Source organism: Mixophyes fleayi, chromosome 4, assembly GCF_038048845.1.
Source record: "Mixophyes fleayi isolate aMixFle1 chromosome 4, aMixFle1.hap1, whole genome shotgun sequence".
Taxonomy (NCBI): Eukaryota; Metazoa; Chordata; class Amphibia; order Anura; family Limnodynastidae; genus Mixophyes; species Mixophyes fleayi.
Window position 1 is genome coordinate 299,282,600 of NC_134405.1, and position 21,532 is coordinate 299,304,131.

Consider the following 21,532-nt stretch of genomic DNA (forward strand, 5'->3'; position numbering starts at 1 on the left):
AATTAGGGCACTCATGACTAGTTTGTCATGAGTGCCCTAATTACACATTTTCTCTTCTTCTAACTTTTCTTATGGACTATAATGATGTGTAGATGCACCTCCCCTCATTAACAAGGGATTATCTACCATATCAATATAATGGATAGAGGGGATTTATGACTTTTCTCTGTCTGGTGTGAAACTCTTAAACTCCTTGTCTCACAAGATTACTAAATCTTGTGATACTTAGAGCTCCTTTTCTTGCTCTGCAGTCTGTGTCCTGTCCGGGAACTGGGAGCAGATATCAGTTCCCTTCCCCTAACCAGAGGTGGATTACGGCTCAAGGGGCCCAGGGTATTTAAGACAGCAGGGTCCTTATTATATAACATGGGTATCATTTTAGACAAATACACAGGCAATAATGTGTGCACTACTGTTAGAAGCACACAGCTCTGCCTTCACAAACAGTATGTTGTGAAGCGGGACATACCTCCCAACTGTCCTTGCAGTCGGACCAAATCCTGACTAAGTGAGACAATCACTCAAATTCAGGGCTGTCCCATCAGATTCAGGACAGTTGGCAGACTGTCCTGCTCTCTCCTACCTGTCTTGGTCACTTTCACCACTTGTAGCAGCTGGTTTCTTTAGCTCAGTTCCTTCTTGTCTTGATCCTGGAATATTGGATGCCCTATTTCGAAAAAAAAATGGGTACATGAGATTTAGAAAACTTCAACCAGCACCGGTGTTAAAACAATAGCACTCACGTTTTATAATTATGCCTCCCTCTACTCCCCACAATAATAATATTCACATTTAATAAGTAGACCTATTTCCCTCCAATCAGCCCTAACATTAAATTAACAGTATACCCATTTACTCAAAACATATTTCCCTCCCTCCAAACAGTCACAGCAATAATTTTGTTATATCTACTGTATGTCTTGAAATCAAACCATACAATGCAATATTATCATTTGTAATGTCTTTTGTTTTGACTACAGTTAACATTTTCGGTCAATTCACTTGCTTCAAAAATATTGAATAAACCTTTAATTGACATGTCTGTTTTATGGTCATTTCTGAAAGCACATTACCAACTTTATATACTTTCAGTTAAAATGCATTGTGTGTCTTAAATGTTTCATTTTGGTTTGCCATTCAGTCTGTAATTACTAGTGTCAAAACTAAATCATGTTGACCTAGGTGAAAATAACCTGCTTGTATTGACCATTTTTGTCAATACAATCATCACATTCTTACCTTATCTTCCCTGGTGCTTACATTATTTATAGAGATATATATGTAATAATGTATTATTGTATGCATTGGTTTAGCTTTAAAATTAAATAATTGTAAAATTAGTGACTCATTTGCCTGTCCTTGGATGCAATCAGTTAAAATGCCTGTCATTTTTTTTTCCAGGATTACAACCACTGCTGCATGCATGATGGATCTGAGAAGATATCCACTAGATGAACAAAATTGTACATTAGAAATCGAAAGCTGTAAGTAAGACTGCGCTTCTTGTGCTCTTTACATCATGCACAGTGAATTATTGGAACACACTTTACATGGAACTTGCTATCCATGTGTGTTTTGCTTTTAAGTTATGTATATTATTGTTGAACTGTTTGCTTGTGTGGGTTTAGAGATTTGAGGTAGTAGTTTATTAGATTTTAACAGTTTGAGTAGGTTATGATGCATCGGATAGCTTATCATGTTTAACGGCTAGTAGTAATTAGCACATCTTCTCCATTGAGGTGAATGCTAGTAATAGTCTCATGTTGTGAGGTGTCCTGCACAGCATATTGTGCACTGAATCCTATTCAATTTGTTTAAAAGGAGACAGAAAAAACTAAATAATGGAAGCAAATAATTCTAATGATGTAAATGTCTAGTGTACCGGCACCTCTAAGGAGTTTTGGGACTTTATTCTCCAAGTAGTGTATAATGCAGTGTATCAGAATTGTAGTACCTACCTCATCCATGCCAGAGATTGGCATAGGTAATGTATTTCATATTTGTTTATATACTGTTTTTTTAACAAGACTAACAGATTCTCTCCTTCATTCCTGTCTAACGCCTTCAAATTTATCTCAGCTATTGCACTACATAAAATACATACAGCATTATATCTGCAACTGGAAAACCCAGTACATTCTCTTGAGCAATGTGTATTCTATTGTCCTGTTTGTCATCCTTGGTGGGATTTGCAACTTAATTTTAGCATTACACTGTGGCTAAGAAGTTATTGTATAGCACATAGTATATATTTGCTATCTGCATATCATGATATATTGATCTTTCTGAAGAGCTTGCAAGTTCTGAACTCTCCACTTGCTGTAGTCCATTAATATTTTCTTGAGAACCTCGAAACTAAAGAATGCTCAGACTATAATAATTCAACCAGCTCTTACACACTGTTAAAACTGAACCAAGTCCATATCAACCTATTGTTCTCTTTTTGTATAAAGCATTCTTTTGTCCATGTAAACTATTTGGTTGCATTCTACTTCTCTTTTCTCCCTATTGTGGATTAGGTATCACAATGTTTAACTTTTTTCCACTGGCTTCCAAAAGTGTTCACTTGGCTCCTAGAATCACCATTCACCTCCACTGTGTGTTTGTAAAAGAGAATAGTATTCTAAGGTTCATGTTAATTTGTTCCATTAGACTGTGTAACCATAGTTACATAGTTGCAAGAAATGAGTATACCTAGGCATATAAATGGTATGTTTACAATACACTTAAGAATGCCTCTGACTATTTGAATGTACAGTATAGAGACTTAGTTTATCTATTTTTCATAGTTAAGTCAATAGAGAGGTCAGAGAATCATCAATTGAGAATGGAAAAGATAAGGTTACACAACCATCATAGAAAGGGACAGGGCCAGTGCTGGGATCTCCAGTGCCCCCCACCTGGAGTTGGCACATGCACCGAAAAGCCCCTTTGGTGCTTCTTGCTATATGCACCACTCCACCATACCCCCATGATTGTTCAGTATCACGTAGGTGGGCCAGCAGAGAGGTAACTGTGCTTATTGGGCTTACCATGTTGCGCAGGCACTGGAAAGGGATATTTTGCTTTGTTGGTAAATTGGTAAGTTAATTCTCTCTGTTTATTCCAAGAGATGTGTCTAAATGTGGCTGCATTCTGGAAACCACCAGCATTTATTAAGTGTCTATCGCCCAGCACATATAGGGCTCTATTTATTAAACAGAGAATAGCCCTATCACAGCAAAAATGGGTATTTGCCATTAAGGCCAAAGTGGGTACCTTATTGGCCAAGGTCAGTCCTGATAAACCTAAGGTCATCAAGACCATGGTCTCTCCCACTATGCTAGCACTAATGCCGGGTGGGTCAGTAAGTAAAGGGGCAATGACTAGACCCGCCGCCTGTATAATGGAATCCAGTCGGCTGGTCTGCCCATTGCCGCCATCAACCCAGTAATCTCACTTTGCCCATCGTAAGTGACTACATTTACACTGCAGACATTTTATACAGTCGTAATTTACATCTGCCGGAATTGAAGTGTGTCGGGAGTGTTGTCTGTCTGTTGTATGGTAAGACTCCATTTCCTCCTTGTCGCCCTTATATTAATCAGAATTGTTACGTAAGTTTAAGTATTGTAGACATTATTCTAGTCGGAAAAACGTACCCCACCCCTGTATGTGACATGAAATCTAGTGACCATTGGCAAACTGACAGGAAAGTCAAGCTGTATTGTACCGCAAGCAGGAAGCTTCAGGAGCAGAATAACCTCACAATTAGAAACATATATCATTTGATACCAGCTATTTCATTGCTAAACTAGTAGGTTAGGTTTCTATATTCAAACATGGGATTGTTGATGAAACTAGATTGTTCCTTTTAAGGGAATATAAAGGACAGTAAACTACAATATGTCATCATAAATCAAGGAAATATAATCCCAATTTAAATGAATACAATTATTATAAACGATCCAACATGAATAGATATTTGATTTTTTTAGAACAATTAGCATTCTAGCATAGAGCCTCATGTAGAGTTGAATGTATGCTTTTTTCTCAGTGCCCAATATACGCATTCTGTACAGAAAATGTGCAATAAGTATACAGATTCTTAGGCCTATGACATTAAAGAGGTGGACCAGGGTAGAGAAGGGGGTGTGCTAGCATAGGCCAAGTACAGTGTAAGGATGTGTTCTCATAAATACATCGGAGTCACAACTGGTCATAGATGCAGATACGTCTGTCAGGAAGTGTATCACTTGCAGGTGCTTGACAACTGGTGCAAAATCCACACTGTTGATGATTAAGATCAGTAGCATTAGCTATACACTTCATTGGTTGCCTACTGATTGTCTGATTACAGATTACCAACTGATTATGCTTAATTTACTTGCGCTGTGACCATATGATATGTGTCTGTTCACATTTCTTGCTTACAACCATTGGACTCAGAAGTGTTAAGGCGACAGCTGTTGCTGTGTTTCTGATTAATCACGATTTTATACCAATTTGTTCATTTAATCAGAACCACTGCAATCATACAGTATAAGAAAAATACATTTTCTTAAAGCAATATCTCTGAAATAACCACAATGGGACCCCCATTGTGTTTTTTTGGGTGTACTGCATTTTATTACTACACCTGCAGGCACACACTATTAGAAAATTGAAATGTAATTTTCCAGATTGATGGAGAAATATTACAAGAGAGTCCCCTATAGACGAACGCTATTAAATAGTGACAGTGTTGCATTTGAGCTTGCACTTACCCAAAGGGGTTAACAATGATGTAGACCCGACCAATGAGGTTGAGGGGAGGGTCTTATGGATTTGTATAGTATCCTGTACTTCCTGGTGTGAGTCACTCGGCTGGCAAATTCCCACCCACCCACGCCATTTTGGTTTAAGTTTTAGTAATGTTGGTTGGTTTAACCTGGTCATTAGGGCTTATATCTAGTTGGTGGAGCAGGAAGGCACTGCGATCAGCGGCTGATATATACAGCTCTATCGTGATTGGCCGCAGGTATCTGTCCCCTTACAAGGCAATCGGTAACTCTTGTCCCTTCCATGGGGAGGGGCCTCGCCCGGCTCAGTGAGGGAGGGGGAGTGAGTAGTGAGGTGAGTGCAGTTTACTCTGACGCCAGGTTAGGGCCGGCCAAACAGTGGGGTTATGAGAGAAGTGGGTGGATTTAAGGCTATATTGCCATGTCCACGCTTGGTTGGGTATCGCTGGAGTTGATCCACAGTGATCTTTCTCCGCCACCAGGTTTAATTAGGTTATAATAAAATACGTCAGTTTGCCACTTTACTCAAGTCTCTGTGTCTTTATTTTATATAAGTTGGTTATCTTATTCAGGATATGGTAAGGCGATGAAACGCACACACGGTGAACTAATTAATGCTATTTTTTTTGGGGGGGGGGGCTTGCAGCACTGCACGTATTTTTAATTTATTCTTATATGTTATATGATATTACATTATCATTCAATCATTTACTGCTGGGACATTAGGTCATTAATTATTATCATAGGTCTTTAAGGCACCACATTGCTCTGCAGTGAAGCAGGAACATACAAGGTAGTCAAAATGACAGCAGTGATGAAAACAAATAGCATGGAGGACCCCAACTATGAAGTTGATAGATAACACTACGGGCCTCATTCATTAAAGAATGCAGAGTGAATGCAATTCGTATTTTACAGAAACATTTTCTAGTTGAATACGGGTGTAAACACTTGCTGTATGTAGACAGACACAGGGCACTGTGTTGTGTCTGTCTGAAAATCACATACAGATGTGTCTGCGCTGAACCTTGGCATGCCCTTGACTACGTTCATATGCCCCTCCCTTCCCCATTCCGACAATGAAAACGTAGGCTGTCGGAAATGTCCATTGCCTTTGAAGTTGAATTGGATGTGCTTGCGTTCACTGGCCTAGAGTCCTTTTCTGAGCATGCACAGTGCAATTTTGTGCAAAATTTGATATGTTTGCGCAACATATCGGCATTTATGGTCCTTAATGAATCAGGACCTACATATCTTTCGCTAACTTACTGAAAGACCGTTACAAAATTACTTATCCAAAATAAGCCAGTATTTTAAATGTGCATTTGTCAGACAGCTTCTATATCTTGATTTAATTATCTTCATCTGGGAGAAGGCTGCTTCACAAAGGTAGGTTGATCTAACAAATGTGGTCAAATGAAGAGCTATTGATCTCAAGGTTGGGTTCATCATGGGGTAAATTCTAGATTTTTTAGGAGCTCTTGCTTTCAAAAGCATATCACATTACAGCTTTAATAATACATCCATTAAATCTGACAAATTCATATTGACTATAGAGGAGGTAGTTGCAGATTTTTATGTCAGCATCAGGTAATGAAAATGATATGAAAACTAAGGTTGGCTCAAGTTGCTTAATTTCTTAGAATCATTCTCTAGTTCTTGCCAAAGAATTTCTACTTCAGTATTAAATGTGTCACATGTGCAGCTGCTTGCATCATATTTTTCTACAGCTTTTACAATATTAGGGAAGTTCTTCAAAATTTCCTTTACAAGCTGTGATTTTAGAAACGGTTACATCTGCCCTGATAGCTACAATCATTCAGCCTATAACATCTGATCCAGGTGCTGTGGTGATGTAAGCAGCCTAATGGACTTGAAAGTGGAGGAGAGACGGTCACCAAGCAATGGGAGGTGACTGGACTGAGCCAGATAACCATAAGTCCTATGGTTATCTGACTAGTCACAGACATACACCACTGTCCAGCAATCTACCAAACAAGCAGCCGTAATCAACTGGTAGATCAGGATCAACTGTTTGACCACTCCTGACAGAATAGCAATGAAGAAGATAATAGTGCCTTCCCAGGCAAAGGGCTGTGTGACAGTGCCTAACACTGTTAAATGTTGTGCTGAAGGCAACTCCATTGTTACCCTCTGTCAGGGGAACATCATGGTACACACACAATCTGAAGTGTCTCCTGCTTTGGAACAGAGAGCATAACTTATGAGTATAGATGTCATTTACTCCTGAAAACTGTAGTTGCAGTTATTTTGCTTACTGAACCAATAGTCATGTGAATACAACCAAGGAACTGACAACATCACTTCATAAAGGTAAGTCACTGCTTTCTCTTAAATGAATCTGCAATCTTTCTGAATATTGGTCCAGTATTTATAGGGAAAGGGACACTTTACTCAGTATATACAGTAAAAGGAATGTTGGCGTTATATAAATTGGCATATTCCTATATGCACTTCTTAATCATGGATAAATGTGTAGTTTCTATCATAAAAATCCTAACTTGCTGTCAGGAAATTGGTTTAGCTTTTTACAGGATAATTCCTTCTATATTCCTAGCACAATATCTTTTACATGCACCAGCACAGTGACACAGTGGGTAGCATTACCCCCTTACAGTGCTGGGGTCATGGGTTTCATTCCAACCAGGGCCCTATCTGTGTGGAGTTTGTATATACAACCCATGCTTGCGTGCGTTTCCTCCAGGTGCTTTGGCTTCCTCTCATAGTCCAAAAACATACTGCTTGGTTAAGTGGCTTCTGACAATAATGAACTCTAGCGTGAGTGTTAGGAATGTTAAAATGTCAGTTCCACTGGTACAGGGACTGATTTGAATGATTACATATTCTCTATACAGCTTCTTGTTTTAAACTGCAAGCATTAATACATCATATAATTGTAACTAATTGTAATATATTACACATCAAGTGACATAAAGAGATAGAGTGCTATAAATTTAGTCCTCAAGCTAAAATAGAAACATAAAGGTAACCAAACCACCTAATAATATAATATGATAATAGAACATATGTCACATACATAACAATGGAAGTCATTCTAATAACATCCTTTATCTATAATACATTTCTAACACATTTACGTCATTGACCTGCAAAGAAAGACTTATCTTTGTGAGTCACAAGATTGATTTTGCCTAGCCTCATATATCTTCTCTGTGCTTCTTATTATAAATATAGTATCTGGAAATTTCAAGGTTTTGCTTAAATTTATATTTAATTTACTGCATTTATCTGGTTGTAGACCATACATTTTTTTGTCAGTAGTTAACTGCAGAATACAATAGCATGGAAATTTGCAGATGAAGAATGCCCTTAGCCCAGCTTATTAATACTGAAGCTAAGCTGATTGATTGTCTTTCACCACTGAAATTTTATGGGATTGGCTATGCTACGCAGGCATATTATCTGTTTGTCCTATAAATAAATTATTTAAATCCAGACTGGGCATGACATCAGATAAGAACTCTATAAATCAACATATAAAAAAAGAAAAGGAATATCTAGCTTAATAATGTTTAATAAAAATAAATGAGTAAAATCCCATAAAATGCAATCACATTAGTACAAAAGGTAAAAACAAATACAAATCAAAGCAGAATATGCACTCCTACCAGAAATAGTGCGGTTAATAGCAGTGTATCTTTAAAATATCAGTTCAGTATTGCATAACATCTGGTTCTGGTTTCCATAGGAACCAATCATAAACGTAGATATAGACACAATTGGTGCTTACAATCAGACAATATAAGGCTTAACATAATTAGTAATCATATTACAGAGCTAAATACCAACCTTTTCTAATTTTTGCACAAGATATACCCTTCCATTTAACCATCTTTGCTATGGGGAATTTCCAGTGACTTGAACTCATTTGAGGGCCCATGTGAATATATCCTTGTACACTGCTATTAACGGCACCATTTCTGGTTGGAGTGCAGAGGCTGCTTTGATTTGTATTTGTTTTTACCTTTTGTACTAATGTGAGTGCATTTTATGTCGTTTATTTTTATTAAACGTTATTATGCTAGATATTCCATTTCTTTTTTTATATGTTGATCTATGGAGTTCTTATCTGATGTCATGCCCATGGGGCGTTGAAATTACCTGAAGGAGATCAACAATCTGTTTTCAAGGCACACACCCCTGTCTTGTGAATAGCTAGACATTGGGGGTCAAAGAGCTGGGAATTGCCATCTAATTTATTGGATATTGATTACATCCTTCATTGTTGTTTTGTTTGTTTTTTTTGTTTTTTTTATAGAAATAGACTGCACATTGCCCTCTTTTTACAGTATTACACTGTGGTGTACGTTCTTCTCTTTTCTATGTGAATTTTCAACTGTGTGGCTCATCAGTTGAATAGGCATTGAGACCAGACATCTAAGAAACATACCAAGTCAAAACATAAGTATTCCCTTTTAGGAGATACTATTTGCGCTTAAAATGGCCTCATATTTCTATTTTACATTTCTGTTTTTTGGCAAATTGTTGTATGTTTATGTTTGAGACTTAATATGAGGCTGCATTTAGCAGGTGAAACGCTGTTGAAATTTAGATATTTTTTTTTATAACAGATCATGATAGGCTGGTGAGGTAATTGAGCCTAGCAGAAGCATTAATTATGTATCTTTTAACCAAAATCTTGTATATTGTAAGTTAGTGTAAAGCATAACATAAACATTCAAAATTATGAAATAAAGCAGGCACAGAACAAAGCGTATAAGAGATAAACAAGTCAAACTACATTAGCATTATCCTATATCTATAAATTATATCTCATACAACTGGTAATAGTTTTGCTAGAAAAAAATAAAAATAAACCTGTTCACCCATGTGCAGCTGCTCAAGTCACCATTACAATTAGACCTTCAGATCATCAGAAGTTGATTCACGGGGAATAAATGTTATGGTATTATGGCACCCAACCAAAAGAGGTCACTGCTACATACCCCATACAGAAAGTTAGGTTCATTATCTTGATGATTTTGCAGCCTGATAAGCATGATCTTCAATGGTAGATGTGTTATATGCTTATAGAAGCCCATGCAATTAAGTTATATGGCATCCTCTCCAAAACCTTTGGACAAAACCTCACCAAATAATATTGCACCATCAACATCCAGATCCAGCACAGTAGGAAAAGATCGTTGATAATTTGTTTCACCTGTGGTTCAAAATGTGTGGAGACACAAACTATCATCTATTACTTTGTATGCCCGAAAATAATCCAGTGGGCCATCCAGGACCCTTTGGTTCAATTGAAATGGGGATGGGGGGGTTAATGTCATTGCTCTACTTGATGTTCTAAGGCAGCCTGTCTACGTCCACCACAAATCCTCCCATTGGTCGGTACATACTTTGACACACTGCTAACTTGCACCTTATCTTTGGCAGAAATCAAGATGCACATGCGCAAATCGAAGTACAAGAGGATTTTGCCCTGTGCATGGACAATTTTGCCATTAAATTTAATATATCTGAGTATAGTCTGCCAATAATTTTAATGAAACTTTGGCATAGTGCAATGTTTCATAGCATACTGCATGATTATGTATGTATGAGAAGAAATTCACATTTTATGCTGCACTTTTTACTTGATTCAAAAGACCGCTCATTTATCTCCTTCAGTAGATGCAGGCCTTAGCATATAAGGTCAGAATCCTAACACACTGCTGACTCACCTTGTTAGAGTCCTAATAGAAACACAGAGCCTGTTACACTAGTAATGAACTAAAACGGTATTTACATCAAAAGTGCTTTTACTTAGCAAAATAAAGCATTTTGATGTGAAAGTACAGAATGCATTTGAATTTATTGAACACAAAATTTGCATGATGAAGAGCAAATAAAACCCAGATGAAAAGTTCTTATTTAAAATAATCAGTATCTGAAAGTCACACGTTAGACTTTGAGATGTTTTCCACATTTAGATGACTCTCAGTTATTGTTGTGTACATGACCTTCTGCACATTTTAATAAATATGTTGCTTTATCTCTCTGGCCTCCTTTTGTTATCTTTAGATAATTACTAATGTTCTGCAAATCGAAAACACTTGTACACAGAAAGCAGCTCCATGTTGTGCCAAAGGGACAGACCAATAAGCAACTCTTTTCATACGCTTTCGGACAAAAACTGCAGCGAGCTGGCTGGATGCTAAGCGACAGAGCAACGACACAAACACACGGCAGTTCATAGCACATCTAGGAAACATTGCCACACAGCAGTGTCAGTAAAGAAAAGTGGTGCAAGATGGAATTGTCCTTCAGAACTCCCATCCACCCTTATGTTGGATTGACATAATATGATTGATGGGCAGCAGAGTAGACGAGGTTATAAAGTCGACAATATAATGACATCAGTAGTATTATTAGGGCATCAATTGCAATATAGACAGTATTTATTAGGTTGACAATTCAAATGTAGACAGTATTATCTCTAACTCTAACCCTGTCCCTATCCCTAGACCTGTCCCTATCCCTATCCCTGTCTCTATCCCTATTCCTAGACCTGTCCCTAGACCTGTCCTTATCTGTGTGGAGTTTGTATGTTCTCCCGTGTTTGTGTGGGTTTCCTCCAGGTGCTCTGTTTTCCTCCCACACTCCAAAAACATACTGATGGGTTAATGAGTTGCTATAAAATTGACCCTAGTCTCTCTCTCTCTCTCTCTCTCTTTAGACTGTAGGCTCCAATAGGGCAGGGACTGATGTGAATTCTCTGTACATAATTAGTGGCGCTATATAAATAGCTGCTGCTGCTGATGGTGTTGGTTCAGTTCCTCATTGGAGTTTTGCCATGCAGATCCACAGTAGCAAGGAAAAGGGGTAGGTGGGTAATTGCTTCATGAGGAGACCCAGCTGCCCTGAGCTTTTGTAAAGAAACCCCATCCCACCCACTCTGAACAAACTCTTGATATCGTTCGCCCATATTTTTTATGTAGGTTTTGAGTACAGGATAACTGTGGTTATATGATTGAAAGTCATGGCATAACTATCAAATATTACATAGTAATCATAACTAATCGTGTGGCTAAATGTTATGTGATTAGTTTGGATTATATATATATATATATATATATATATATATATATATATATATAAAAAATGTTTGAAGTAATTTGAAAGCAAAGCTTATTTATTCTGTAATTAATGGGCCTTACTTCCATGTCACTAAACCTTCACCTTATAGTAAGAGACAGTATTAAAAGTCAGCGTAATAAAATAGGGATTCAACATCACCTTGGGTTAACTTAGCCAGTGGCAGCTATATGATACCATGTGTGGCTAGTGTTTAGATGCAAAACATGGGTCTCCACCAGGTAAGTCAGACTTGTGAAAATAGATTAGCTCTAATTAGCAGCAACTCTACAGTAAAACAACACTGGCTTCAATACATTATTAATGACTATGATTTTAGACTCTGAGAGGAAACTGGAGCACATGGAAGAAATCCACACAAAAAAGACAGAACATATAAACTCAACACAGATGGTGCCCTGGTTAAAATGTAACTCATAGTCTCAGCGCTGTGAGATAGCATTGCTAACCATTGTGCCCCAGTGGTACTCTGAACGCTGTGGTAACATACTGTTTCAATTGTAATTAGACGGAACCCAAACCCCAATGTATGAACCGATTGAAAACTAGTGCCACGTAGCCTGCAGCATCACACTTCCCCAGCTCACAACCTCTGACTCTAGAAAGAGGCCACTTATGTCACTCTTCTATTAATTGCTCAAGGTCTTTCCACACTTTCAAGACCATCTTGATTCTTCCCTCGTCTGATGGTCTTATCTTCCATGTTCTTATACTGTTTGGACCCTGGAATTTGCATGTCTGTAACTTCTACATGTAACCCAATTGATGTAGCAAAAAGAGTATTTCTTTTCTCTTCCTGGCTAATGTCATGCTTGTACTTGTATGCACCAGCTCTGGTGTTACTTTTATCTCCACTTTACTATTGGTTAGGTGGACTTCATTTCCAATGGGCACAATTGACTGCCGATCCTTTTCTCAGACAGATTCTCTAACTCTGACTTACAATTGTGTTCTCGTTAGAAGCTTTCCAAATTGTGAGGGTAAGGTTGTCTTTCTTAAGCATGTGATATGTGACTGTTATGCACTCTTTGTTGGCATTTCACCAATCCTGTGCTTTATTCGTTAGGGCAACTGCAACCTGTTTGCAACCCCCTTTACCAAAGGTAAACAGACCATCAATCTATTTCACAGTCAAATTGAACACTCTTTGTACCTCATTTAGAGTTTCATTTTTCATAATGCGCATGCACCCCAAAGATGAGTATTCCTGTGACAATATTAAACTTTTTGTGTATCCCTGACTTACGCCTCCTCCGCGGCACCATACAGTAGGGAAAACAGGGCATACATAAAACAGGGACATAAAAGACAGAGAAAATAAATGCAGACACAAAGGGTATGGAGGACACTTCTCATTAGAGGGCTTACATTCTAAGTGGAAAATGGCACAACTGAAACAAGGGGAGTGAGTGTGCCTTAGAGTCTATCTGTAATTAACTAGATTGATACGATGTAGTTCATTAACAAAATTTATCAATGAACTACATTGATGGGGTAAATCACAAACTCCAAGGCTTAAACAAAATTTAAACTAGCACCACCTAGCCTTCAATCATCACAGGGTGTATAATTGACTCTCCTTGCATATAAATAAATGTATCTTATTTACATTTTTGTTGCATAATTTTACATTAGATATGGTGTAAGTTCTAATAGGTCAGATATTATGAAGATTATGTATAGTGGAACAACAGTAAGTAGGAAAGATGCATGTATGAAATAGCTAATTACAGTGCATGTGTTTAGTCAGCGGCATGTTAAAATGCTGCTAGCCGTACATCACTAGCATCTGCATTAGGTTTACACCAAGAGTTACAAGTATGTATACCTATGTCCTATAATAGCATAGGGAAAGCGTAGAGATGTGGCTTGATCATGTCTGTAGTAAATGCTAAAGTGGCATTACCATATTTATACATAATGTAATAATGTAATGAAATGTCATCCACAAAAATAGTTATTAATAATTAATTATTAATGTGAAATAGTTATTAATTAATGAGAAAGTCACATTTACCATATAAAATAATATTAAATACAAACATTTGTCCTTTTTCCTTCTTTTGCCACAACACTACATTAAGTACTATTAGCGAGAGGGTCAATCTACAATCAGAAGAGGCTATACAGTGCGGCTGATTGTCGTCATCATCATCATTGTATCTTGTCACACCAGCCCTCCACAAGTTTCTCAGTGTCATTATTATTTAGCCATTGTATTCATCCACTGAGATATTTCTCCTTAAAACATTTATCTTCTCTTTGATCTTTCTAGGTCACTAAATTATCACTGTGTTATTTGATAGCTGATTGCAAAGAGCTGTTAACATCTAAAAACAAGCTGGACGGTAATGCTTAATCAGGCTTTCAAGCACAAAGGTTGATGTAACAATGCAGACAAAGCACCTATTTTTATCCTGTATTATATTTTGCCAACTGAGAAGTAATCAATAGGATAGGTTAGGAAGCTGGTGCATTATGCACATGTTAGAAACACATACTAATTGCAACTTAACTGTGGAAAGACTCATAGTTGAACAAAATATATGTGGTGCAATACATTTCTATTTGCACAATGTGTTTATAAACTGACTTCAAAGATTAGACATGCTTTACAATTTGACAGTTTCCAGGAAGAATTAGACATTTTAAGCATTGCTAATTCCGATGTTGTTTATCTCCTATAGAGAAGAGAAATAGCACTGGGATAAACCAATGATAAGTATTCAATGGATTAGGAATCAGTGTCTGGAGAATATTGGTCATGAAATGTCTTAGTGATGTCATGAACTACTAGAGATAGGCTGGATACTCATTTATATTATTTCATCTCACAAAAGGGCTGCCTCTACTGTGTTCAGATGACAGGTGTTCTTTATATCGTTTTGTAGCACAGTTTCCCAATCTAGGTTGTCCATTGTGGCCATTATGATCACTGGTGTTTGATGCAAGAGAGAGACTCTTGATATTATAAGAGCCAGATAAACTTTTCCATAGCTCACCTTTATGTTCTTCATCATCATCATCATCATCATCATCATCATCATTTATTTATATGTTAGTTCATATGTTTATACTTTGTACTATAAGGTCAACAATAGCCTATGCTATTGCATAATACATACTTGGGGGTAAACTTACTAAAACTTTTAAAAATGAAAAGTAGAGGTATTGTTCATAGATTCTAACCAGATTCCAGCTATCCTTTTCTAAAATGTACTAGATAAATGATAGCTAGAATCTGATTGGTTTGTATGAGCAATACCTCTACTAGTCCTTTTTAGATTTAGCAGATCTCCCCAAGATGTGGCTAATTGCCATCTAGTGCTTAATTACTCCCGTGCTGACACATTCAAGTGAATGATAAATAGCAAATTTATTCAGGATTTGGACTGATTACACTCAGAAAGCACTGCATGCAGCATCTTCAGAACATAATTTCTCCCATGTGGTGGGGAGGACCATTTCCCTCTCATGTCAAGGTTTCAGCATAGAAGTGTTTGAGCACAATGAATGTTGACACTCTTCTAGCAAGTTAGCACCATCCTTAGTCATCAAAAGGAACAATGGACTGTGTCTTATCAAGTCCTCTAGATTCTACTCCTGCAGACTGTTTTCCACATCTGCAGCTGTCATTAAACGTCAAGATGGTCAGGGTGGCTTATTGATGTTCATAAGTCCAGGGCACAGAGACGTTTACTCTGTATTGCCAATAACTGAGTCATTAGCTTTATAGCACAGCAGTTCTCAGGGGTAGCTAGCAATGTGTGACTGAGAAGCTGTTTATGTTTTTAACAAATGAGATAATGATAAATGGATGAATTATGTTGATGACAGCATTGAACATGTGGACAACCCAGTCCTGTTTTGGGAAGCGTCAAAGGCAGTAATGCGTGGACACATTATAAATTATGTTGCTAAACTCAAATGTGACACGCATGCTAAATATTGCTCTCTTCAAGAAGCAAAGTCTTCTGCTTTTAGGACCTATATTGATCACCCGTGTGGCGATTCTTTTAGCACCTATAAACAATCTCGACAATTACTCAAAACATTTCTCCTCTCACAATCACAACATAATTTAGATTACACTACCCACAAATACTATCGCTGGGGAGGAAAACCGGTTAAGATCCTGGCTAACATGACTAGACAATGTAAAGAAAAAACTATATTGCTACCATTAAAAACCCCTCTTCAAGCTACATCTATACAAAATCTGATACCATTGCAGACTAATTTTGTAAATATTATGAAGATCTTTATCAATCACACCCATTTGATCCAATTTAACAAGACAAAATATTAAATGAAGCCCACCTATCAAAATTGACCCCAGATCAAAGACAGATCCTTGATATGGACATCACTTTAACAGAAATTACTTCAAGAATTAAGGGCCTACGGTCTCACAAAGCACCAGGTCCAGATGGCTTGGCTGGTGAGAACTACAATCTTTCTTCCAAAACCTAATAAAGAATCCCAGCTGGTGTCCTCTTTATAGACCTATTATACTTTTCAACGTTGATTTCAAAATTTTGGCAAAAATTATGGCCACTACATTGCAATCTTTTTTACCTGATCTGTTGACGAGCCACCAGCTTGATTTTGTGAAGGGTCACCCCTCAGTTAAAGTTATTAGAGCTGCAATAGCAGCCACGGTTGTATTTTATAATAATCCACAATCACAGGCTATGCTGCTTAGCCTGGATGCTAACAAGGCATTCAACACAATTTTGTGGCCTCACCTAAATAATGTACTGTCACGTAGGGCATTTGGAGACGCCTTTATTGGTCTTATTTGCTATTTTTACAATACACCAATACTACATTTCTTCTGAATTTCCTGTGTGGAAATAGGATAGAGATACATGCCAAGGTTGTCTACTTTCTCCCTCCTGTTTAACACATCTCTAGACCCATTATTACGCATTTTGCAACAAACCCAGGAAGTTCAAGGAATCAGGGTCGGTCATTGTGAAGTTAAAATCACAGCATTTGCTGATGATATTTTGTTGTACTTGGCCAATCCTGATTCTTAATTACGAGTAATATTAAAAAAATAGATAATTTCGGATATATATCAGGATTATCTATTAATGTTGAAAAATCTACTGCTCTCTACCTTAGACCAGGAACTACTTGCCCAGCATGGGGCAGAGACATCCCATTATGGACTAACAAAAGTTTCATGTATCATAGGGTTTAAATCAGCAAAAATCCTTCATTTTCATAACATTTAAATATGTCAAATGTTATATCATCCATTACCAAAGAGTTGGGGGGTGGGGTCATCTCTGGCTCTCCTATCTAGGGAGGGAACATTTTAAAAATTTCCCAGGCTAATGTATTTTATGCAATGCCCTCCTCTTATTCTCACTCATCGTGATACAAAATTAGTTAACTCACTTTTCCGCTCTTTTATTTGGAATAATAAGAGGTCAAAGATCAGCTTGATTAAATTTCAACAACCAAAGTCTAATGGTGGGATTAATTTTCCAAATATCACACACTGTAACCATTCAGCCTTACTTAGACACCTAAGGGATTGGTTACACGGCACAAATATTTATACAGATACTTTGTTAGAAAGTAACTTTCTTCCGAATGTCAACTTGGTCTCCTTCTTACATATGCAGATCCGGGACATTCCCCAAGATATACACGCAAAATCTGACATATTTTGAGACATAAATTGAATTTAAATTCTCATAACTCTTATTTTTCAAACACTCACATTAACCCTGATTTTCAAAATAGCACATCCTCCTACCCTTTTCTGGAAATAACTTGATATTACCAATATAGACTGATTGCTAGATACTCCAAATAAGCTACCCCTTACATATGCCCAAGCGGTAGAGAAATGTAATTTTCTTAGTCCCTTTCCCTTTGCATATTTCCAGATACACCATTATATCACTAATGTAATTAGAGAATTCTCACCAGATGATTGGCAGAACACAATGGATTCCTTTTTGTCTTGTAATCCTCCATCATTCTAAGGCTATCATCCTCCATTATAATTTCATCAGAGATTGAATTGACAATTCTAAGGTAATAACAGGGCTTTCTCAATGGTCACGTTTATTCCCAGATCTAACAATAGATACTCTTCTGAAGAATCTAGAAGTCTCTTGTCACTTGATACCAGCAACCATGTATACTGAATTATTTAAAAAAAATTACCATAGATCATATATTTCCCCTCACCACAGTATCTTGATGGACTCAACATCTTTTTAGCGCTGTCCATGCTGTCATGAAGTGGATGCAGATTTATTCCATTGTTTATGGAGCTGTCCCCTGGTTAAAGACTTCTGGCTTAAGGTTAAGGTGTTCGCCATTGAGAATCTGGTAAATTATCTTTACACCTCATTGGGCAATCCTGGGCATCCTACCTAAGGGTCAGCATGTGACTAGGGGTGGTAGACGTCTCCTTCTAGCCATCAGTGCAGCGGCCAGAAATACTATTTTGCAGGTATAGTCACAACCTGGGACTAATGCCTTCAATGTATTTAAAGAAAAGTTGTTCCATATATTCAAGATGGACTGGCTTGAAGCTTCACATGCTAGAGAGTCTAAAGTTAAAAATTTCTTCGAAATGTGGGAAAGTTACATAAACTCGTTACAGCTGGATATCAGATCACAAATTTATAAATGTTTCTCGTCAACCTCATGGTATGAATTGAGAATTGTTGCTGATAACCCACCTATTTTATTTTAAAATGGGGGTACTTTTCCGCTCGGCAGTAATAGAGCACATTAAACATATATCTTTATGTTCTATCAAAACTACTTGAATAATTCTCATACGTGTTATATACACTAACCATGGTTATAAATGTTAAGAACTTTATTGTTATATGATGTAATTAAAATTATCTATTGTAATTCATAATAGACATTGATAGTACAATATTTCTCTATACATAGTCACCTAAATACAAATGTCCATAAATTTTGTATTCTGTATTTCTGCTTCAGAATGTCAATAATAAAAATAATTTGACAAAAAATAAAAAATAATAATAACAAAAAATCAGTATCACCAGCATGGTGGCATACCCTGCAGTTCTGTCACCCTCGGCCTGGATCTAGATGGCCTGACCACAAATCCAAACCTGATGGAGACCAGGCTTTTTGCCCAGCAATGACTGATGATGATAACATAATAGAATGCACATCCTCTGCAGTGCAAATTCATTACATTTTCACCCAAAGTTGTGTTCGGAATTAAAGAATCTAGTACAGTGTTTCCAAACTGTGCGCCTAGGCTCCCTGGGGTGCCTTGGAGATCTCACAGGGGTGCCTTTGCCAGGTCCAGTGGTAAGCAAGGTGAGGGACCACTTGGTAATTATTTTGGCTTAGGGGTGCCTTGAAAAATTTTTGGAGACCATAAGGGAGCCTTGAACTGAAAAAGATTGGAATCCACTGGTCTAGTAAATGTTGATGGAATGTTTTTGTCAGGACAACTGATTTTCCAGTGATTATCAGGATAAATAAATAATAATAACAAAAATGAGAAGCACTTTTTGACACATTATAAAAGATAAATGTATTATTTTTCAGATAAAAAATACAAATTGTGGCAATCCACGAAAATAAATTTATTTCTGCCATTTCATTGTCTGAATTAATCTTGCTTGTAACAGCATTTAATAAATTGTATTTTATTCAGTATGTAATATTGATATTGCTATTTGGTTACCATTCCTCTTGTATGAGCAACCTTCCAGACAAATCAAACCAAAGATTATGCCTTACTGAGCATCTGCAGGAGACATTACTTTACTTTCACATAATAATAGTAATAATAATAATAATAATAGTATATTTTCTTATTCATCGAGTGTAGCAGATTTAGAAAACTGCTTATTTTACAGAGGGTTAAATATAAAAAAACATTATGTAAATGGACATAGGATATTTTTCCCTCATTTAAAACAAACAATTTTTAGGGGGAATTTCCCATCAAAATTTGATAAATGTAATAACGGGTTATGGATTTTCTGATATATAATAAAGCCTATACCCACCAAAAAGACATTCATTATTGGAGACAACTGTATAACTGTATTTTCCACTAGGGAATTCTAGAGTTAATAAGAACAAGTGATAGTAAAAATTATTCATTGTCATTTCATTTAACTAGGTGCTGGTGCAAAGTGGCACAAGTCTGTATTCTACGCAACTAAAATCATAATTCAGTCTGATAGTAGAAAATGTTATAAAAAACAGATATAGACAGCAGTAATTCCTAGTGTGTAGAAAGGTGTGTGATGGTCAATTGTAGTTAATAAAAAGTAAACTAAGAAAAGATACCAATCCCACAGAATGTTAGACATGTTGGGCCTCATGTAGAGTTGGATGCAAGATTTGTGTACTACAAAATAAGAAAGCACATGCACACCAAAACTTTGAATCTGTATGTAGAGTCAGTCGCATCTTACATATACAACTATTAGAGGCAGACTGAGGGAGACAAGAGGCATTAAGCGTAGGCCAAGTATAGAAAAAGGGTGTATTAAATGCGACCAATGTAGACCTGGGTGCAAACAAAGATCTGTCTGTCAGAACATGTATCTTGCGGGTGCACCATTGGTGTAAGGTACAGAAATTGCCTCCAACTCTACATAAGACTATGGTACTGTCACGTTAATGACACTATAGATGTCACTGACTGATTTTGGCGTAACAAAACAAGGAGGTGCGGAGTCTAACGCACCCCCGGTTTTCACTTTGGATCCCCGCAAGGGGCTATGGACTTGGCTGCATAAGGTGCACAGTCGTGCAGTTTGGGTCAGATACCAAACAATGGTGCAGTACACAGGGAGGATCCAAGAGAATAGTCAGGGACGAGCCAGAAGTCAGAATCCAGATTAGGTGCAGTACCGAATCGCAGGACAAGAGAATGGTCAGTAACAAGCCAGGAGTCAGGAACCATGTAACAACAACAGGAACAGGGTAACAGGACACAGAAAACTGGAACGCTGGAGCTGGTGAACCAATACTCTGGCATCAGAACAAGGTAAGGAGAGTCTTTATATAAATGAGAATAAACTCTTATTGGTGGCCAGTGATTTCAGAGGTCAGATGCACCTTACCACAACAGAATAAAAGGAGAGCAACCCGTTGTCTAGCAACGGGACGCGATCTCACTATGTATGCGTGCGCAAAGTGGGAGCTGAACCCGGAAGTGCATCCCATTGCTAGCCAACGGGATGTGGACCGCGATTGAGGGAATGCGCCCGCCCCCATCACCTTTGGACAGTGCGGGGATGATGCCTGACAGGTGCAAGTCTATGGCTGTTGAAACAATATCAGATTGCGTTATAAATCCATAGAACCTTCTTCACAAAGTCTTGCCTATAGCAGTTCCCTTTGCAAGAAACACAATATGTTCCATTCAGTGGCAAACAAGTCTTAACTTATGGTAATAGCTGTTTATAAAAAATGATATTGCTAGTGGGTAGACAGAACATGGAAAAAGGTAGGTAGCAGATAGCAGCAAGAGCAGCAGCTGCAGTCTAAAAGACAAGCTGAGGTCAGGGCTGGCTGCATTCGATATAAGAATTGGTAGTGCAGGCTGAGGTCGAGGCTGGCAGAGTTCAGAGTTAAATTCGGGCAGGCCAGGA

General features: G+C 37.5%; 1 protein-coding gene across 2 annotated transcripts in view; it reads left to right on the forward strand.

The window, feature by feature from the left end:
* GABRB2 (gamma-aminobutyric acid type A receptor subunit beta2) overlaps positions 1-21,532 on the forward strand; it is a 290,248-nt gene that overhangs the window by 195,219 nt on the left and 73,497 nt on the right. For both annotated transcript variants that reach the window (XM_075209876.1, XM_075209877.1), the window contains exon 5: positions 1,402-1,484. In XM_075209876.1, the coding sequence (XP_075065977.1) occupies positions 1,402-1,484 (83 nt within the window). The remainder of the gene's footprint in view (positions 1-1,401; positions 1,485-21,532) is intronic.